The following is a 22360-nucleotide window of genomic DNA, read 5'->3' as shown; positions in this document are numbered from 1 at the left end:
ATATCACGGGCATCCTGGTTAACTATTTCACCTTGTTCATCACTGTAGGCTCCCAAGTTTTCATAAAAATAGTCAATATGGGAGTTTAAGAAATGAACATTTAAGCTCAACTTGCATCCTTGAGCTTCATACACTGCCAGCATGTGTTGTACAATGGTTTTATAGTCAGGGTCCTTAGTATTCCCCAAAAACTTGTAGACTACATTCTTGTAAGAGTCCCACGCTTAATTTTCTTTTTCTCCGATTTTTTCCAAAAAAGAGGGGATCGGATAAAAGATTTCTTATGTCGGGGCCAGTGAAAACTCCCTCTTATAAATTGGCTTCAGACAATTTTGGGAACTTGGAACACAGACATCTGAAACAATCCCCATCTGTTGGCAGTGATTTGACAAACTGCTTTATAAGCCCCAATTTAATATGAAGAGGTGGTAATAAAACTATTTCTGGTGGAACCAAGGTCACATTGATGCTGTTTTTTTCACCGGGGGTTAAAAAACTGTCTCATGGTGGCCAGTCAGTTTTTGTCCAGTGCAGCTGTCTGACTCTGCTACCTCATAACTAAAGAAATCAACAATATTTTGTATAACCTCCCTGCTGTTAGTACTTTTAAATCTCCACAAACCATCCGCTGATGCCCTTGATATTTGATTTTCTCAAGAATCATTATAGTTTTCTTCCATATGAACTGAGTATCCCATAGGAAGAGATGCAAATACATTTACATTATGCAGCACAACTGCTTTGAGGATAGTTTTCGAAGAATCAATGAATATGCACCATTATGATGAATCACATTCTATTTCAAAGCACTTCATGAGCTCATGGACATCATTTCAACAAACCAGATATCCCTCTTTGGAGAAAAACTGAGTAAATTCTCTCACACTCTCTCTACACCTGTACCATGAAAATGAGGTCCCAGATAATGGCAAGTTTTGTTGTTTTTTTTAGCCTTGATCCTAGCATATTTTGAAAGACCTAGGTCTCTTACTAGGTCATTGTGCTCACTCTGAGGAAAAAGGTTGAAGGGTCCTCGTCAACACAAAAATTTGAGTTGAAATTTATGAGAAAATGTATAAAAATCCTATGCAGTTTTTTTACTTGCAGACCTGTGATGTTAATATATCTGCCTAGAAACAAATGCAACCAAGCCTCATCTGGAGCATGACGTATGAATTATTTGAGTAATTCCTTTCAAAATACTATATTCCTCTAACATTTTAACAAGCCTGTTATCTTTCGGAACCCTAGTCTGGATTTCACTTAAGACAGATGAACACACTACATAATTAGCCTTTTCATGCTACTCTTAAGTCCTTCACAAATTTCAGCAGCATGCCCAACAAATTATGTTTGTACTTTTTAAAACATTGAAACAGCAGTGGTCCAGCTGTGTTTTATTTTTTTTTTGCGACAGGGTTTTATGTCATATGGAGCATACGCAGAATTTAATTTCGGGAAGAGAATGAAATACCACTTTGCTCACTTTGCTGGTTGCTTTCAAATTCTTCCTTTTGTTAGTGGGAATGATAGCATTGGTTACTTGCCAAAAGTGACCAAGTTAATAAGTGGCAAAACTGTATAATTTAACTCATTAAATTTTTTAAAAAACAATATGTTAGTTGGAGAGACTTTCAGAATAGTCACATTTTAATTCCTTGTCTCCTGATTTTTTTTTTAAATTATACTTCTTCTGCCCTTTACTATGCAGATAGTAATTTAATCTAGTTTTGCCACTTTTTGAATTGTCACTTTTGGCAGTATACAGTTGAGAATTTAAGGGGGAGGAATATTTCCCCCTGCATACAGCCCTGTTAAGCATAGAGACTTAAGGCAATGAAACCTCCAGGATTAACATGGGCGTAGCGACTCTGTGCTAATTCGAGGTTGTTGGAATGTCGCGTCCAGGGGCGCAATAATGGGGGGGGGGGGAAGGGGCAAGAGTATTTTGCCCCCCCTCTGAAACCTTGAAGTGGGGGCAAACGGGGGCAAAGAAAAGGGCTGTGTAATCAATTTTTAGATAATAAAACTGCTTAAATAGCACCATTTTCCACCTTGAAATACAAATTTTTCCCGGGGGAGGAACCCCCCGGACCCCCCCGCTTCAATAGGAGGGATCGATGATTCTTTATAAAAAGGTATATTGCCCCCTCCCTTTGAAATTTTAGTTTTGTTGCGCCCCTGGTCGCGTCGGCGACTGCGGCCCACCGACGCGCACGCACCGAACGCCTTGGCGATGGCCACGTTGCCCAGCACCCCGATGATGGGGACCAGCACGACGGAGGACCCCAGCTCGCTGCACATCTCGGAGAAGGAGAGCGTCCGGTTGCCCAGCGTGGTGGTGAAGGGCGGCAGCGAGAACTCCGGCAGCCCGGACCGCACTTTTCCTGGACACGTTCATGCCTTGTCCCACTTTTAAGTCAAAAAACTATTCCCTAAATTTACAAAAGTAAAATTCACGCCCAACTTACACGTGGGAATTTCAGAAACGCACACAAATATACATTAAAAACATGTCTATTTTCTTCCGCATGTTGGAAATCTCTTAAATTTTACAAAGGTGCAAATAACACATTTATAACATGCACAAATTAATGAGTTGCAAGTTGTTGTTATATGTTCCAGGAGAGAAGACAAGTGCAACCAGCAGTGAAGAAAGTATGAGCTGCAGTGAGGGCAATAATGATAATGACTGTAATTGTTTAAGTTGTTACTGCAAAGTTTCTAACCAAAAATTTGATTTAAAGAAATATTTTAGTAATTATTTTGGTGTACAACCTTAACTTTTAATCTAATGTGTGTTTGAACTATGTTTGGAGATATATAATAATGAGATCAGAAGGTTCTTAAGAAGTTCATTAGATTATTTATACGTAAGTAACAATTTTTTTTTTTAATTTTTTTCCCCCCAAAATTTTAAACTGAGAAGAAATAGGTTGATTTATATGCAAGCAGACACATTTGGTTACGTATTCACGACTGTACTGCTCGCCAGTCATTTATAAAAAAATATTAAATGGATAGGAGTAATAATCCAAATTCTGGACATCAAATTTAACATCCACAGCTATAGTAAAAGTAAAATGCACAATTTTTTGAAAGGAAACATCATGCCAAATTAAACTACAAAAAAAATATATATTTTTATTTAAAATTAAAATATATATATATATATATATATATATATATATATATATATATATATATATATATATATATATGGTAGCAGGTTATATTTTTGGCATGTGAGGCATTAAAACAGTTTGTTCTCCAAAGTTGTTGATTTTATACTTTTTTTTTTAACTTTAAGCAATAACAACAAAGCATTCCTAGACAAGAATACCAAATTATTAAACAAATGTCTATAACAGACTATATTCTGCACATTGAACAAATACAAATTAAGAACTGGAGAGACATGGTCATAAGATTATCTAAATCATGCACATATACATTATTTTCCAATAAACTTTTTTCCAGTCAAATGCAATTCAGCGTGCGGAGTAACCAATGGATTCAGACGCCAGAGAACTCCGGTCCAAATCCCAATCCGACCATTCTAATTTTGATTTCCTGAAATCATTTGAGGCAGGCGCTGGTACTGTTCCTCACTATAGGCCTTGTCGGATTCCCTACCAGATATATTCATAGTCTGTGTTGCTGTGCGTCACTGCTTCTAAAGACCTTGCATTTGACAAGCTGTTAAGCACAAAAAAATCAACTGCAATATTTTAGTGTGTATGGGGGAGATGAAGGAACTAAAAAACACCATGCCTATACACAAGTCTGGTTTTTTCGTGGCTTTGAGCGCTCTTTTCACTGTTTCCTTAAGAAAAGGCGTGTCTGAGAACGTCCGGAGATAAAATTTAAAGTCTCGTCTGAATAACCATTTTGGAAATATTCATGTTCATTACTTTATTTTTTGTTTAGGACAATTCCTATGAATGTTCTACCATGGACAGTAAACATTGTGCATCATAATCCATCACAAACTTTACCTTCATATGTATGCTATACATAAAGATGATGGTTACATATATCCCGGGGGAGGGGAGGGGACCCCTTCTGAAATTATGAAGCCCCTCACTGAGGGGGCCCACTTGCATTTTTAAAATTGTGACTGTGAAATGGGTTTGATGTCAAAACTATGTTTTAAGGAAAACTTTCTGTATATTTTAAAATTTTCTGCTTATTGCATGCATATAGGCCCAAATATGGGCAGTATACAACATACAAGCACCCTACCCAGTTGTTGGTTAAAACCAAAGCGCAAAACTCTTGGGCAGCACAGGAAACCCCCCCCCCCTCCATGGGCCCTTGTGAGTCTTACAGATCTAGGCCCCTGCAAAACACTAACATCTTCGTAATATTTTGGCAGCTGGCAATGCACAATATTTTGTGGTCTCAAAAAAAAAATCTTGATGTTCACTCTGTGATTTAATGAAGGCAAATATTCAATATTAAAATATAAAAAAAATTGATCTAGCTTAAAAAATGTTGAAACTAAGATGGCATGTTTTAGTTGCTATACCTCCCCAGTAACTACTGTTAAGACAGCCATGCTAAAGTGTATCCCTTCCTTAGATTGCATGATGTGGATATTTACTCTCTCTTTTCAATGCACGGTATATGCTATAGGTGCTGTCCTTGTTCCAGTGTGCTATGTTGCCAAATATGTCAAAAAAGAAAAAAAAAAGTTAGACAACTACTTATATAATGTAAAGGAAAATTTTTAAAATGTACAAAATTATTTTTAAAAGGAAAATTTGTAATTAGACTTTTAGAAATATATTTTCTTGTATTTCACCAAGAGCATCATCTGATGATATTAAATTCTCACTTTTAAGTAAACATAAAAGACACCATCATTATTTAAAAAGTTTTTGTTTTTATCATTTAATTATAAAATTTTTGGCTCTGTTTGACCATAGTACATAATTAATGGAATTATTGTTATTTGTAGTGCCCAATCCTACAATTTTTTTCTACTATGAAATAATAAATTAAGTTTAGAATTGATGATTTTTTTTTCTTACTGAAGGTGTACAGCTTTAAGTACAGCTGCATACTGTCCAAACACACTATTTTATGGTCTCAGAAAAATGAAGAGTAAAATTTAAAAAAAAAAATTAAAGACTGCTATAGTTACTGATGGTGTGATGGTATTCGAAATAAGACCAGTTGGGTAGTATCTTTGAATATATATACTGTATAGAAGTCGCGAGTGGATAGGATTTACTCTACGTTTTTCAGAAGCGCATGATGAGCAGCTTGGGAACTTCACCGCTGCAGTGCGCTGCCGTAACGCCCTGCATCGTCTTAGGTTGTTATTTACACGTTAGAGTGCAGCACTGTCGCTCGCTGTCATTTCCCCGCACCCCCCACCAATAATTCACTGCAGCTCAAGGTCGTTCAACGGGAGGGGGAAGGGGTGTTTGAAGAGTTCAACACTTGTCCGACACAAGTCGATGCCCTAGAGATGGTGGCGATTGCGGCGGTGAATTAACCAACTACCTCAAAACCGTATTAGAAATTTTAACCTGGGCTGGCGACTTCTATACAGTATATATATTCAAAGGTAGTGCGAACGTGGCAACAGTGTGAGCCGCAGTCCGAGCTGCGGAGACACGGACGGACACTCACCGGTGAGCAGGAACACCTGCTCCTGGCCGGGCTTGTGCAGCAAAAACGCGATGACGGAGCAAGTGACGACGACGAGGGCGTTGCGTGACGTGGCGATTAGCCACAGCACCTTCATGACCACCCGCTGGTGCTTCGAGGGCTTGTTCTCCCGGCCGCCCAGCTTCACGTCCTTCAGTTTCTGCCCAACAAGCATCCATAGGTTGAGAGGCCCGCCTAGAGGCAGGATAATAAGCGAGACCCTCACTGATGCTTCTAGTGCAGTATTGCCTCTAAGCCAGGGGCGTAGGAACCGAAGGATGGGGGGGGGGGGGGGACAGGGGGGACGTGTCCTCCAGAACTTTTTGGGTGGAGGGGACTGTCCCCCCCCCCCCCCCCAACTTTATAGACCGTGATATTTTTATTTTATAATATTATTCTGCCCAACTTTATTTGTAATTTCTTCACTCTCAAATTTAACTTGAGGAAACAATAATAATTTTAACATCGATGTATCCAATGGTTAGATACAAAAACTGCTTAAAAAGCACTATTTTGCACTTTTAAAATCAAAATTTTCCGGTTTGTGGACCCTTGGACCCCCCGTCTTAGTAAGAGGGGAATGGGTTTACATGACATCAAAATCATTATTTGTCCCCCCCCCCAACTTTATGAACACAGCTACGCCAATGCTCTAAGCGCAAGGCTGTGGACAGGCACGCAGTCTTCTTGTCGTGCACAGGGCAACTTTGAGATTTGAGTGGTGACCATAAAATTATATGGCGGAGAAATGAAGGTAAACGTGTAACGCAAGTCCCTTGAGAGGTTTCAAGAATCTGTACCAGATGTTTTATCACACGTTTTAAACATTTTCACTCTTCTAAAAATACAGTTTTTTTTTTTAAACAAAATACATTATCAGGACTAATAATCCACCCTCAGAATATTCTTAAATGCTTTTCATAAATAAACACAACTCTGATATCTTGAGTAGTTATTAGATCGAGTGTATTGTTCTCAAGCTCTGTACACTGTGTGTGTGCCCAGGTAGGCAGCAATGAACAAACAGACGAAACGTGTGGTGGATGGATGGCGTCTCACCCTAAGCAACAGAAGCACCACAATGCAGACGGCGCCCAGCACGCTGTCTCCCAGTCGCGTCTCGCCGATGTGCAGCGAAACTTTGGTGACCGTCTCGATGAACCCTGACGCAGAGAACTTCAGCCCCAGCAGGCCTTTCAGCTGCGAACACGCTATGATGACGGAGGTTGCCGAAGTGAACCCGACCGTCACGGGGATTGAGATGAAGTCGACCAACACTCCTGGAAGAAAAAAAATTTTTTTTAAACCAAGTGAAGCAAGGTCTCCGTAACAACTAGAGCGATTAGCGTTTCTATGTGATTTAGTCCGACGATAACTTTTGAATCGTTGATTTGATTTTTATAAAAGTCAGTGGGTAGGCAGGTATGTTCAATAGAATTTTAAGTAAGTATATAAGCAAAAAAAAATTGATAGTTTTTTATTTAATAAATATGCACGTAGCTTTCAAAATCAAACACATTAATTTAATTTCTGACTTGGAATCGAAAGAGGATAGTGTCCATAGAGATCAAAATACTGAATGCCTCAAAGTGAAGTCAAGAAAATTATAAGCAATTAAATGTAACTGAATCTTAAAAAAACTAACAGGATAGTGTTCTAAGAGATCATCATTTAGCATGTCTCAAAGCGAATAAAATAAAATAATAATCAATTATATGCAAATTAAATTATATCTACTACTTCTGTTAGACTGTATTTGTTGCATTAACTTATAAAAAACATTTTTGTATTATTTAATCAGTAGATTGTCAATTGCATTGTAAATATTATTAATTGCTATAGGATTAAAATGTACAACATCACTAAAAATGGAGCACCACGAAATCTCAGTTCGTGGCTAACCACTAGAGGTAATAATGTTGGAAATATTTCTTCAGCAAAATCTCCAGCTCAGTTATTGGTAACTATAGTTCACAGAACAAGGTCTCCAGTACACAAACATACTGCTGCAAGTGTATACTAGTGACAGTAATTCCTCAACTAATAAATGGGGTAAAATACCACTTATTTAGGACAGAAGAATCCTGAAGAGGAGGGGGTGATTGGAGAATGAGGGGAGAAAGGAATGGGGAGAGGGGAATGTTGAGAGGGGAGAAGGGATAGAGGAAAGGGGAGAGGGGAGAAGGATGAGGGGTAAAGGGATGAATGTAGAGGGATGAGGGGAGCTGGGGGATGGGAAATGGGAGAGGATTGATTGATGAGAGGAGAGAGGAAAAAGAAAGAGGGGAGAGAGGAATGAGGAGAGGGAAAATGGAATAAAGAAGAGAGGTGAAAAGAGAGGGAGAAGACAGAGGGGGGAAAAGTAAGAGCAGAAGGGTGAACGGAGAAGGGAGAAGGGAGAAGGGAGAGGGTAAACCACCCACCAAGATGCAGGATGCTCATGAGCAGCTGCACACAGCCGCTCAGGAAGCAGAGCAGCACGGCAAAGTCAGCGTTGCGGCCATTCACCTGCTGATACGTCATTAGGGCCATGAGGGCCGTGGGTCCTATGGTGATGTCCTTGCAGCTCCCGAAGATTAAGTACACAAAGCAGCCCATGAACGCAGAGTACAGTCCATACTGCAAAAAAAAAAAAAATGACATGGCGCACTTCTGATTCCTGAGTTAAAGCTTTGAATATATATATACTGTATAGAAGTCGCGAGTGGATAGGATTTGCTCTACGTTTTTCAGGAGCGTATGATGAGCAGCTTGGGAACTTCACCGCTGCAGTGCGCTGCCGTAACGCCCTGTATCGTCTTAGGTTGTTATTTGCACGTTAGAGCGCAGCACTGTCGCCCACTGTCATTTCCCCGCACCCCCCACCAAACATTCACTGCAGCTCAAAGTCGTTCAACGGGAGTTTGTGCGTCACAAAACTGTAGGGATGAGAAGTGGAGTAGAGGGTGGGTGGAGGACAACGCGTGTTTAAGGGAGGGTGGGGAAGGGGTGTTTGAAGAGTTCGACACAAGTCGATGCCCTAGAGATGGTGGCGATTGCGGCGGTGAATTAACCAACTACCTCAAACCGTATTAGAAATTTTAACCTGGGCTGGCGACTTCTATACAGTATATATATTCAAAGGTTGAAGCGAGACGGCCCACACTCCGCGGAACGGGGCGGGGAGCAGGCTCACCTGGGGCTCCAGCCCGGCGAGGGTGGCGTACGCCAGCCCCTGCGGCATCACCGTCAGGCCGACGGTGACGCCCGCGATCAGGTCGCACAGCAGCGAGCCGAGGCTGTAGCGGGGCAGCCAGGTGAGCACCGGGATGTGGCGGTGCAGCACCCTCCTCACCAGCCCCGGCCACTGCCGCTTGGGCTCCGCGTCGTACGGCATGACCCCCGGGGCTGCGGCAGGGACAACACGCGCTGCCGACCGCTACTCGGCACTCCGCAGAACAACGTGGCCCCCAGAGCTGCGGGTCAAATACGCTAGCATCGACGCACTTACGTCGGCACTCTACAGAACGTGGCCTCCGGGGCTGCGGGTCAAATACGCTAGCATTGTCACACTTACGTCAGCACTCCACAGAACAACATGGCCCCCCAGAGCTGCAGAGAAAATTTCACACCTATGAACCGCTAGCATTGACGCACTTATATCGGCACTCCACAGAACAACACAGCTAAACATACGAGTGACTCACCTTCAACTGAACGTTCATCACTGCCAAATAATTCAAACTATAAAATTACCTGAGTTTTCCAAAGGTTTTCCAGAGAACTTAAAAAATTTTCATGTCCTAAACTATCCATTAATCACAAAAAAACCTTAAAAATTTGAACAAGTTCAACAAGTTCTCAATATATACGGTCTCTCCGTGTATTCCATCGTTATAAGTCTGTACACAATAAGAAATTTATATGCTACACACCATTAAGTGTTATCAAAAATAATGGTTAACCTTTAAACTACACAGAAATGGAAAAATGTAATAGAAAGAGAAATCACAAAAAGTGTAAAGTATTTAGCAGTTGACACTTGTCTGGAAAATGAATCTTTGTTTTGTAATACTATCAGTAAAACATAAACAGACTTTGTTGGTCTTCCAAGTACATAACATGACTGCAGATAGTTGGAGATGCTGATTGTGCAGCATTATGTTGCCATTATCTTAATCTTGATTACAAAAATGTCCTGTTAAGCATTAAGAAGGTGTCTGCAAATACCTGGTAAACCAATTTCAATAATTTTAAAGTTTTTTTGTAAAATTTTCCTAAAAGATTTTTTTAAATAAATATACAAGCAAACTTAAACATGAACCAATGAATTAACAAAAAAATTATCCAAATTGCACTTTCAAGTTAGAAAGCCAAAACGTGTCAGAGATAATTTCCACATGATTTGTGGACAGAAACCAACTATTTGTATTTGACATACAATTATAAAATAACTGAGGTGTCAAAAAAATAGCAAAATGCTGCTGGAAATGAAAATTCCATAACTTTCAGCACCATTGCCGTTATTCAGCGTACTTTACGTGACTTTTGTGACCAGTTCTTTCGTCTCCTTACTTTTTTGTAACTATTGCAACTTCTGATATGCCATTTTTTAATTTAATCTACTTGTTAAAATGATCAAATACTGGTAAACTACTTTAAGTATAAAAATTCACCTTTAGATAATAATTAAAAAATATGCAAGGAAGTGAAAAAAATGAATTTTTGAATTTTATTTGAATTTGTTTTAGAAAAGAATTCTTTGTATTAGCATAACTGCTGAAGTAGGCTAAGCAGCTGAAATATTGCAAACTTCTTACTGCGAAAGTGAACTTGCTACTGGAGTAAGGGGTTTGTTTTAAAACATTTTTCAACCATCAATTTTATTTTCAAAATTTACTTACAATGATATATGGATTTGCATGATAGCATCATCAAAAAGTAAAATCATGAAAATGTAGCTCAAAGTGAACAATTAACTTTAGTTAGGTACTACTAAACACCAACAAACACAACACACCAATTGGCTGGGAACGAGTGAATATGACTATTACGAATCGAATGATTTTCAAATTAGTTGTGACTAATAATAGTTTCGTACTATTGATTTTGTCGATAGTTTTTATTTAATGGTGTCCATCACTACTAATAACAGTGTAAAGTCAGTAAAGTGCAGCACAAAACATTCTACCTTTTAAATGGTTGTATCATAAAATTAACTTTCCAAATTTATACATACTATAATTTTATTTACATAATTACATGTTCTTTGAAAATGGTAACAGGATAGGTAAAAAGAAAAAAAATTAACCTAGTAAACTTCAGAGGTTATCAGTGTTTAATTTTTTATTTACTTTATTTCCTGTAATATTTTTCTTCAAACCTTTTACCCCGAACATTGATCCTTCAAATACTTGGGACTTGATGGTGTTTGAGGATTTGATTGGCCCATCCCTAGTACCAAAGTTTTGCTTTGCATTACAGCAGGCATGTTCAGTGTTGAGAAGTCTCAGTTGACATAAAAAATGTCACAAAAGGTGGACTCAAAATGATCGGTCCATCATCCGTCTGTCTGCCATCCGTCTGTCCATCACCAAGCTGAGCCATTCACAACGATCTGCTGGTCTGTCATAATATTTTTCTATTTGAATGCTGCCAACAACTATTAATGCTAACATTTTCAAGGAAACATCTCTTGTAAAGATTTACCCGTCCGACGATCATGAACACCAAGCACTTAAAATGATTATCAAACAAACTCTAAAATATTTATTTAAATATAATTTTGAGTTTACTGTGCATTACTTTTGTGTCTCTGACAAATATTGTTTCAAAAGTCAAACTCAAAACATTTTCATAGGCAAATTTAAGAACATAATATAAAAGCAGCTTAGCAAATAAACAAACTAAAAAACTTTTTAAAATAATGATAATGCTTTTCAGACATTTTTGACGTTATAATTTCATCCGTCTGTCCGTCAAAAATTAAAGCTTGGCAAGGTTCTGACGGACGGACTGATGGAATTTTATGGGCCATCTGATTGGCTGAATGGACGTGATTACGGACAGACGGGTGACGGGCGGATGAGAAAGATCATTGTGTAAGTCCAGCTTAACGCCAAATCTTACCCTACTGTTCACGAACGAAAAGATAAATATTTCAGTGGCTAGTCATTTTTAACGCAGCACTTTCAAACAAGAGGTTTGTTTGACTCGAGGTCTCTTTTTGACCTATCAACTCTCGGGGCGCCCTTTTCCGGAAGCAGTTGGCGGATGGTCGTTTTACTCGCGGGGGCAAGTTGCTCTCAGGTCACTCAGGTCATGCTCTCGATGCTCCTCCTCTCGAGGGCAAGTCGTCTGCTGGTTGTTTTGGCGCGACTTTGACGATGGAGCCAATATGTTATCAAGCTACATTTGGAGATGACGGTAATATTTTAATAGATGACGACACTGAAGCGAAAAAACATTTCAATATAACTTATTTGACGTCTTTTATTTAACAATCACCAGATTTTCAATCGTTTCCTAGTACAGGTTAGCTTATGCATACCACAGGCGGTTTAAAGTCAAAAGGCAATATTTATATTTTTTACCTTCATCAAGCTCTCTCATGATTTGTAGTCCAATATATAGTAAATCAATAGCAGCTTCATCTTCAGATGAATCTTCATTTCCCAACAAATTTCTCACGATATCTGCTATATTTTCCGCCATTATTGTTTTACAACAAATAGCGTTTTCTTAGTTATACTGTACTGCTGCTAAACTTGTTGGTGTATGCTTGCTGCTGGCGCCAGTACCATTAATAGTACTCGTTGATTTATAAATAGACCCTTTTGTTGTGTGTGTGTTGTCGGGACGATATACACTGGCTGTCACTATTTTTCAAGATATATATATAGACATATATATAGACATATATATATGTGTCAATGGTACTGTTATGCTCTTGTACTCTGACCCTTAGAAACATGCATAAAATGTTATTTATCATAAAACACACTCTTGGACACAGGTAGCTAGGTAACATATATCAATACATAGGGATAGAATCCAGATTTTTATTAATAATAAAATTACTATTCATCAGGGACAACTAACATATGTGTAGAGATAAAAATCAACATTAATATAATTAGATAAAAATCACAGAAAAACAATCCTAACGATACTGAACATGACTCGTGGATATACGCTTATGTAAATTAAACATCAGGAAAATACGTAGCACACATGAATCGTTCACAAAAGTTCGTTAGTGTAAGTTTAGAAAATCAATCAAATGATATTTTTACGGACGCATTCTTACATAACAGAAAAATGTTTGAAATCATAGCACAATTAATTAGTATGATTACTATTTATGTTTATATTTGGGTTCGTATTTGCCTTGGCTTAACTCAGTTTATATGGTAGAGACACGAAACTTGTACTCCCATTTCACCTCTGGGTATCACAAAATAAAATAATAATTTAAATCTTGGAACTAACAATTCATGACGTAGTTCAGGATAATTGACACCTTTTACGTGAAAACTAATCAGTTTGTAGTCAAATCGGAGTTATTTACGACGAAATTACATACAGCTGGGTATGTCTATGGGCGATACAAAATGCAAGATCTTTACTTACAGATTTTCACTCCTAATAACATATCCGTCAGAATATGCCCTTATAATCTTACACATTATTTATTTATACGTCGTTTAAGCTCATCCTGAGTGTCGGATGGCATAATCTAGCTAGCTATATTTCAAATTTAAAATAGGCCTCGCGCCTTTGCGTCGGCATCAGACGCCTTCATACAACCAAACTCTTAATTAAGACGTTCTAGACGCCTCACATCTAAAACACGGCCTCTCATTGGCCGAAACCAAAATCGGTTAGCGTAATTTACAATATAAATACTGTAAATAACACTCATTAATACAATTGAAAACACAAAAATGCGGTAAATTTAAAACGAAAATTTCCAACAATGAAAATTTCTTTAAGTAATACCCCGAATAAAATCATCGTTTATTCGTTAAGTTCATTAGTCCTTAGAGGGGTATACTCAATTGACTGTCCATATAAGTCCATTTCAGGTCATAGAGCATAGCTCTCGTAGATATACATAATTAATAAAAATATATTTAAATAACTTTTGCGGGCGAACAATATACAAATTAAATAATAAAATTTCATAATAATAATAATAACAATCAAAATAATAAGACTTTATAAATAATAGTATCATTAAAATAAGTCATAACTTTCTGTGCATTATGAAAATAGTAACAGCACATAGTGTATTTAGTTACAGACTCTTTTTGCCCTCAGGTCAACTTGCTCCCAACTCTTTCAACTCCGGAGGAGCACAAGAAACCTCGAGTCAAACAAACCTAAGATGTTAAGTCAAGGAACCACCTTCTTTAACTTTCTTCCAACTGGACAGGTTGTAAACCTGGCTGTGAGTGCACTGAATACATGCTTTTACGGGTAGTGACATTTTTCTCCAAGGCGGATTTCAAACGTGTTTAGAACAGCCTGAATGGACTGTTAATAACAGACTCCTGCGTAGCTGGGGCCGCGGTGGATGAGTTAAATCCAAATGGGAAATGTAGTCGACGTTGCCTTGAGCCAATGTGTTTCATTAAGTATCCCCCCCCCCCCCCCCCCCGTCAACACACTTGAAATGCATTTCACATTCCAGCAATGCTATTGTCTCGACTCATCTCTTCTTACGGTTGCTAATGAGCTAGATGTTGACTAGACGGTAAGCTCCCCTTCATTCATGTTGTATAAATGTTAATGAGACACAAATTTTGTCAGTAAAAATTCCAAACATTTTTTTTCTATGTAATCTTCATGGGCAACAAGCCAAACTTGTAAATATGAAAGGCAAACATCTTTTTGGCAGTATGAAATGTGTGTTCAATATTACTGATATAATAAATTATCTGATTGAGACTGATCCAACTGTAATTTAACTAACCAAGAAAAAAAATCATTAATTTAATCCACTTTAGCATTCACACTTAGGTTTTTTAAAATTTAATCTGAGAGGTTTTGTTGCAATTCCTTTGAATGTGCTGTTTAGTATTAAGGGAATAATAATATATTTTTGTTTCAATTCATTGGGCTGTCAATGGTACTATGAATGAAGTGATTTACAGCTCACGTAACCATTTGAGGGATTCGCAATTAGAGTCTTCGAACCATGTTTGCCATTTAAGCTTGGGAGTTCTTCCCTGACATTGTACATTTCAATGGTAGCCGTGTCAGTGTTGGCAATGGTGTCAATGTCATTCCAACTATGCATTGTGACATCCCAATACACACGAGCAGCAAGGAGTTGGTTCAACACAGCACACGCGTGATACTGTAGACACAAGTGTAAATGCAACTACCTGTTCAAGGCTCTGATCATCTTGTACACATTTGCTGTCTGAATTACATTGATGTCCCTATCTATATTCCACACAGTATTCAGAGGAAACAAAATGGAGACTGCTCAGTGTCTGCAGAAATGACTGTAGCAAAAATAATGTGTTACTTTAATACAATCTTTCCCCAAAAAATAGGCCACAAATTAAAACATATTGTCTTTAAATAAAATAAAATATATTATAATTCTAAAAATAAACTAGAATGCCTGAGATTGTGTTGCATTATCTACATTTCTCTATACAGTGGCAACATCAAAACTAAAAATAAAATAAAAAACTTTTTTACATGAGATATTATTAGGTTAGCAGATAAAAAATAAAAGTTTGAATTATTTTACCACCTTCAGTTTTTGAGTTAAAAATTTCTGTAAAATTAAAAAACTCCCGTTTGTATAGAAATGTTTTGATATATTTAAAAGCATGTAAGTAACTCTAAAACTGTTTCTTCTAGAAAGCTTATATAGAGCTTTAATTTGACATACAACTTGAGTGTATCACTAGTGAGAGTTTAGTGCACAACTTATTTAATGTTTCAAAGTAATGATAGACCCAACAATATCAGTGGTTTTACTGCTGAACTAAAAATAAAATAGACAAGCAATGTAAATGATGTATGTATGAAAGATCATAAACTGTACTAATAAATTTTCTTCTCATTTTTTCACTTATGAATGGATATAAATTGATGCCAGACAATATAGATTGAATGTAATTCCAGTAGAATGTTAATGCTTAAACATTTCTTTATTTGGCTTACCACATCAGAAATCACTTTCGATGTTTTTTAGAACACATAAGTTTTCCATCTTTAGTTTATATTTATAAACGAAATGAAATCTTTAATAAATTTTACATTTATTATGCTCCCCCCCCCCCCCCCCCTCAGATAGCTTACATCTACAGCAAATTTCAACCAAGATTTCAATAAATATAAATGGGGTAAAATGTTGTAAAGTGAATTTTCCTGACAAAAGCTAAATATAAAAGGCTTGAAGAAAAAAGCTGCATTGTATCCTAAATACATTCAAGTAGCAATTCAAGCAAGTGTCTCTACTAAATGAAAGCCACAATTATTTTGAAGAATACAGATAACACACTCTTGTACATGGTACACATAGCCGAGCAAGGCGAGGCTGCATTAAGTGTGCCTGAAGTGTGGTTAAACAACTGAGCACTTAGACGCAGATAACACCACTCGTGGCCAAATAAGAAGGTAAAAAGGCTTTGTGGCTTGCAATACGTATCACAATATTTTACTGCTCTCTCATACACACGACCCAAGCAAACATTATCCCAACTATAAGCTTCAAGAACACTGTACTGTGCACCTTTGTTCAGCGAGGATGCAAAGGTGAGTTGCGTTAGATAAGGACGAAATTATAAATATAGAATACTATGATGCAAAGTGGTATTGTTCGATTTTCTCTTTTGTAGTACAAATATTTTGTAATGGTAAACAAATAATTTAAAATAAGCAAAGAATTCTACTGGAATATATTTACACAAGCATAAGCATGAAAGTAAAATGAATGACTTACGCTCATACAACTTTAGTTTGGTACAAGACGAACAATTCTAAAATAAAATTATATTTGCAAACAGTACTGTCAATGATGTCCAACACACATCAAATACCTATACCTACTTACGATGAAAAATAATGGCTACGTAATGATTGCTACACCTTACCAGCTTGCCTTATTTATTTTAATTTTCCTCGTCACTTTCCTTACGTTAAGCTTAGGTACATTATTTAAAGCTACCTCCCAGTCGATGTAACCTGTGCCAGCACCTCAACTTAAGTGCTCACCTTCAGCAACACACATGTGAACAGTAGGCATGCTGATTACACAGTCTAATCCCACCACCAGCTCATAACACCCGGCTGACTGATAAACATGCACGAACCGCTCAGCTGTGACCAGATAGCTGGCACAAGTTCTTGTGAGGTTCGCAACCATGACCTAATTCTGCAACTATGTTAATCTTTTCTTCATGCTTGCATTGATCTAGAACCAAGTTACAAAAAAAAATCCTCAATTATGGCAGAAATGGTTTCAAATACAAACTATTTCAAACTAAACACTAACACTTCAAAATCAATTAATAACAAATTTTATAACAAGTTATTGAAATTAATTGTATAACTTAATAAAGGTTTAAGAACTATGATGCAATTGATTTATTTGGGTATTAATTTTATGTTTTTAGATCTGTTTTAAGTATTTATTTATGTATTTATTTTTTTAACTACTCATTCCGGTGTTTATTTATAACCATTAATTAATGCTTTATTTTTTAGTAGTTTAGTAGTTTCTTTGGCAGTTTACGCTTGCTCAAGTTGAATGGTTCTTATGAATGTGTTACACTTATTGTAATAGTTATGAGCATAATTGTAATTTTAACAGGGTGTCAACAGATATCTGAAATAAAATTTCCCTGACTTTTCCCTGACTTCAAATTCACAAAATTTCAATTTGCTCCCGATTCTTTTTTTCTAATAATTTTGCTATTTCCTATAAGAACTAATGTATTACAATACAAACAGAACTTTGCATATACCATTTTATGGTGTGTATGACTATTCTCTAAAACACCAACTGAAAAAAATTCTTTTAGTTTGGGTGATTGCAGACTGCAGAATTAAATTTTCCCCTCAAATTACAACCACTAAGGTATCTCCATGACTTTTCCAGGATTTAAAGTTAATTCCCTGAGTTTCCCTGACCAATTCCAATTTCCTTACCTTTCAGAATGTGGACACCAGGTTTAAATAAATATTATTCTGCAAATTATTTTTCTGCAAGAGAAATATTTTAACATTCTGAACTGTTTATAAGAATCAAGCCTTCTGACTATATTAACACAATGAAATGCATGTCCGTAAAAAAAATCACCTCCCGTGCCTTTTGAAAAAAAGTTCAACTATCCTATGTCATACTTTATATTACCTGAAGATGTACATACTCACTCAGTATTCTCTGTATCATGTCATGATTTAGTAGTACCTAATGATGTTAATTGTTTACTAACAAAACAAAATCCACACAGGCAACTCAAAGCTTAGTATAATTATAACTTTTGTCTCTCACAATAACCCCAATAGCATGTGCTTTTCATTTCGAGATAGATTACATAGGCAAACAACAACTGCAAGAATAGTTTGCCAACATATAACAAGACAACAAGGACAGACAGTCATTATTTTTACTTGTCATACTCGAGATAACTGTTGGGGAGGTAAGAAGGAGATGAATGGAGCCAAAGAAAGACTCATAATTACTTAAGAAGAGATACGAAGATGTGACAGCTGAAAGCTTGTAACACATGTGAAACAAATCTACAATCCTTAAGTCACTACCTTACCTACCACACATTACTCTGTAGAGGAAGATTGAAAATGTGTGTTGCAGCTTGAAGGCAACTCTTGGAACCACCAGCTTCAAGAGCCGCAAATGACACAAAGACAGCCTTGACTGCCGACAGCAGAAAGGTAGGAGAATAGGAGGGGTAGTGGGGAACAGGAGTATCACGGCAAGACGCACTGCCCAGTGGACCATGAAGCATTGGGCCGGTGGTTATGTAACACACCAACTTTTTTACCCACAAGACCTTCACAGAAACCACAGACCTTGTAAGCAAGCAAATGGCCCACCCAACAATCTTGTATTCACATCACCCACTAAGTATCTCATTCACATGAATAAATGAATGAATTACAGTTTAAAAACCTTACCTGCATCAAGGTCATCAGGGACATATGGGCGGTGCGAAATGAATTGAGCAGCGACAAAAGAGCACTTTGAGAAAACCCACCAGACAACTGTGATGTACGCCATGTTTCCAACTCATGAAAAATCCTGTGGTTCTATCCTGCCAGGAATCCAACCCAGATCGTCTTGGTCGAAAAAATATAAGCTGACTGCTCGACCACTGCGCCTCTTCTAGTACACGCACCATTACCCACTGGCAGCCCTTCAAGTAGGAGGCATTTCTAGCCGCCCGAATTAGCCAGCCAATGCTAACTAACCCCATCTGCATGCTACCTCTATTCAAGACTAGACCTGGACACCTGTGGGTTCTATGTGACTGAAATTGCTGAGCTCATTATGAAGCAAGAGTTGAATGATTTTCTATTCTCTTCCCTTAAAGATCTTGCAGTTTTAAATGTTCCTGTGCAGCATAAAAATCTTACTTCATTCTTTTTCCACACCAGTCTCATCTGAACAACAAACAGTTTCGGACGTGAGAGTGAGTTTCCCCTCGGCGACAGCCTTTTCTCTCTACGGATCTGCAAGTATTCAAAAATTTTGGAATTCAAATTGACTGATTTAATATTCAACTCAAACTTTCAAAACAAATTATTTCTTTAATGATTCATTACGAATATATACTAAGGAAGTTAAAATTTATTAGTCATCACAGCTGTCTGTAAAATAGCACTATAAACCCTCACTGTGAGAAATTTTGTGTTTTCTACAACATAGTACAAACATGCTTTTATATGAATGAGATAATTTGTTCTGCAGTGAGTGGAGTCAGTCAAGCAATCTCTACAAGCAATAAAATAAAAATAAAAATGAGAAATGTTATACAGTCAATGTGCATAACTGAAATAATGTATGGACTCAAACGGTGTACTGTATAGTAATAATTAGTTTGGAGTAAGCTATGAGAAAAAATTACCACGTCTTAACGTATTAAAACCGGTTTGATTTGTCCACTAATGAAATCAGATAACAATTTTTTTCTGGAAAAAGTAAAATAAAAAAAATGTTGTGGACAATTAGTCTACAACGTTACGTGCTGCATGAATACAATTCACAAGTCCTACAACAATGCCAATTTTGATGTAAAGCTGACAAACACACAATAAGGCTAAAAAATATTTTGAGCTTTACCATGGAATTAAGGTGTTAGGGAGCTGGTATGTGCAATCTTTTAAGTCTAATTCTTTGGTGATGTGTTGTGTCTGTTTGTTAACCAATGATCAAATTTTAAAAATTATTTCTAGCGAGTTATTTTAAAGCTTCTTTAAGAAACTTCTAGCATATTACCCTCTATACAGATACAATTTGTTTTGCCAGCCAATTGCCAAACACCTGACTGCAACTTCAGAACGGACGACACCAACTCTCTAGACTACTAACTTACCTCCATGTGCTTGGCTACCAACAATACCTATTCATTTGAATGTGAACAGACTTTATCAAATAAATTCTTAAAATAACATGTAGGTACCTTAACTTCAATTGACTATTATGATTGCAATTGTAGTTTTTCCAATTTAAGAAATTTAAATTATAGAACGACAACAACCAAATTTTTTACATATAGGCCTACATAAAATATAATCATCAAATATTTAAAATCGTCTTTAAAAAAAATTGTGCTAATCATATAAGAACTGGAAAAACTCACTCAATGGAAGGAATGTTTATTGCATAAATTTGTTAAAAATATCTTACCAACAACTAAACCCTACTGTTGTAGCCAATGTATATTTGTCCGAATGTCACACACTTTGTATTGTAAACGGAATAACATAGTACATAATTTTTAACTTCCACACAATAAGCATTGATTATTGTTCTAGCATTATCATTTTTTTAAATTGCGTACCTACATGTTAGAAAGTAAAAAAAAAAATGCATTATTGGGAAATTTGAGATGGTCATATTATGTATTTAAATTGAGATAGTAATGATTAGGGATTTGCAAACTCCTCTTCACACTTTAATGAACAAATTATAAACTAAGTATACCCACTGAATAGTGAAGAATAGGACACTATTATTAACTCCTCTATATTTCTCATACTCTTGATCATTGCAATGAATCAATCAATGGGAGCACTTGCTTCTCCCTGAACGATCAATGTAGGAAAGTTACAAACATCCCAGAAGAGAGGATACTTAAAAATTTAAAAATGGGTTCAAAACTTTATGCTTAGGCATACTCAGAGGTGGATGCAAGCCGACCTCCGTAGCGTAGTCGGATGCACACCGGCTTACGGTGCGAGGGGTTCTGGGTTCGAGTCCCGGGTAAGGCATGGGTGTAACATATATATTCTAATATTTGATAACGTCGAGAAATTGAGATTCACGCTGCATATAATGACCCTTTGGCTATGGGCGATAGCTGTAGGCCACATAACTATTAAAAAAAAAAAAAAAAAAAAAAAAGGTGGATGCAAGATGAGTTGTTACAACACCTAGACCTAAGAACTATACAGGAAGTGATTCAAGTTGAGAATGATAATGTAACACTCCAAATCCCTAGTTGTAAATTTTTTCAATACACATATCTTAAATTTATTTATTGTTGTACCCTCACAGAAAAAAATTATGCATCTGCCTACAAAAATAGTCTAATACCTAATATAAATTTGCATTACAGCATCTTAATAATTATAATAATGACTTTGCAATATAAATTCATTTCTAAAATAGATAATGAGTTACAAAGCAATTTGTACAATGTTACTACAGGGCTTAAAAGAGTTAATTGTAGAATGGCAAAATATAACTTTCACTACAAAGAGCTAAAAATGTAAACAATTACCCATGGCTCGGTATGTGTAAATATTTTTACGATAATTTCTACTGATGCTGCGTGATTTTTCAACGATGCGGCGTTCCCTCTACCCCCGGCTCGAACAACAATAGGTGGGGAGTGGGGAGGGCCGGTCGTTTAGACGCAATTGCCCCCACTTGACACGAGACTAATGACAGAATGCAGACTAAATTGAAACAAGTGCCTGGAAGTTAAAACCAACTTATCATTTATAATTTAATAAAGGCAATAAATTGACAATTATAAAAACAATGAGATGTATAAACTTACCTTAAAAATTCAGGTCACTGCGAAATTTCACTTCGCTTGACACAAAAACCAATAAAATATGTCCTGATCTAAACTACGACGCACAAGCGCCCAAATACAAACAGGCATTGGCATTGATTCATAACAAGACTCCACGACGTACACGTGGTTTGCAAACGTCAAAAATGTTTACATAGCGCCTTGAGTGAAGCCGGAAGCAACCAATTTGACCTTATGAACAAGCGTCTCCAGCATCCGCGCAATTTAGTTCGACATTATATCGTTGAACAAATCACGCATAATGCAATGCTTCAATTCATTTAACTAATTCCGACGGGGCTAACAGCTCGTAAAGACCAGTTTCCGCCACGGGCTACTGAAAAACTCTAATTTACTCATGTTGACTTATCTTTCCCAGTGTTCGACGTGCGGCCTCGGCGGCCTTGCTACAGACGACAGACAGG

General features: G+C 37.0%; 1 protein-coding gene across 4 annotated transcripts in view; it reads right to left on the bottom strand.

Moving 5' to 3' along the window:
• Positions 1 to 22360, bottom strand: part of LOC134537747 (sodium-independent sulfate anion transporter-like) — a 46372-nt gene extending 24012 nt beyond the window's left edge. The window contains exons 1-7 of one of the 4 annotated variants that reach the window (XM_063378515.1): positions 21918 to 22349; positions 16980 to 17080; positions 8837 to 9048; positions 8085 to 8280; positions 6721 to 6941; positions 5644 to 5821; positions 2223 to 2387 (exon numbers count right to left, since the gene is read on the bottom strand). In XM_063378515.1, coding sequence (XP_063234585.1) covers positions 2223 to 2387; positions 5644 to 5821; positions 6721 to 6941; positions 8085 to 8280; positions 8837 to 9037 — 961 coding nt within the window. In that variant the 5' untranslated portion in view covers positions 9038 to 9048; positions 16980 to 17080; positions 21918 to 22349. The other 3 variants (XM_063378514.1, XM_063378517.1, XM_063378518.1) reach the window with 3 other exon arrangements.

The sequence above is a fragment of the Bacillus rossius genome, chromosome 12 (genome assembly GCF_032445375.1).
Source record: "Bacillus rossius redtenbacheri isolate Brsri chromosome 12, Brsri_v3, whole genome shotgun sequence".
In the NCBI taxonomy this organism is placed as follows: domain Eukaryota; kingdom Metazoa; phylum Arthropoda; class Insecta; order Phasmatodea; family Bacillidae; genus Bacillus; species Bacillus rossius.
Note: the sequence above shows the minus strand (reverse complement) of the source record. Positions and strands in the feature narration are given on the sequence as shown.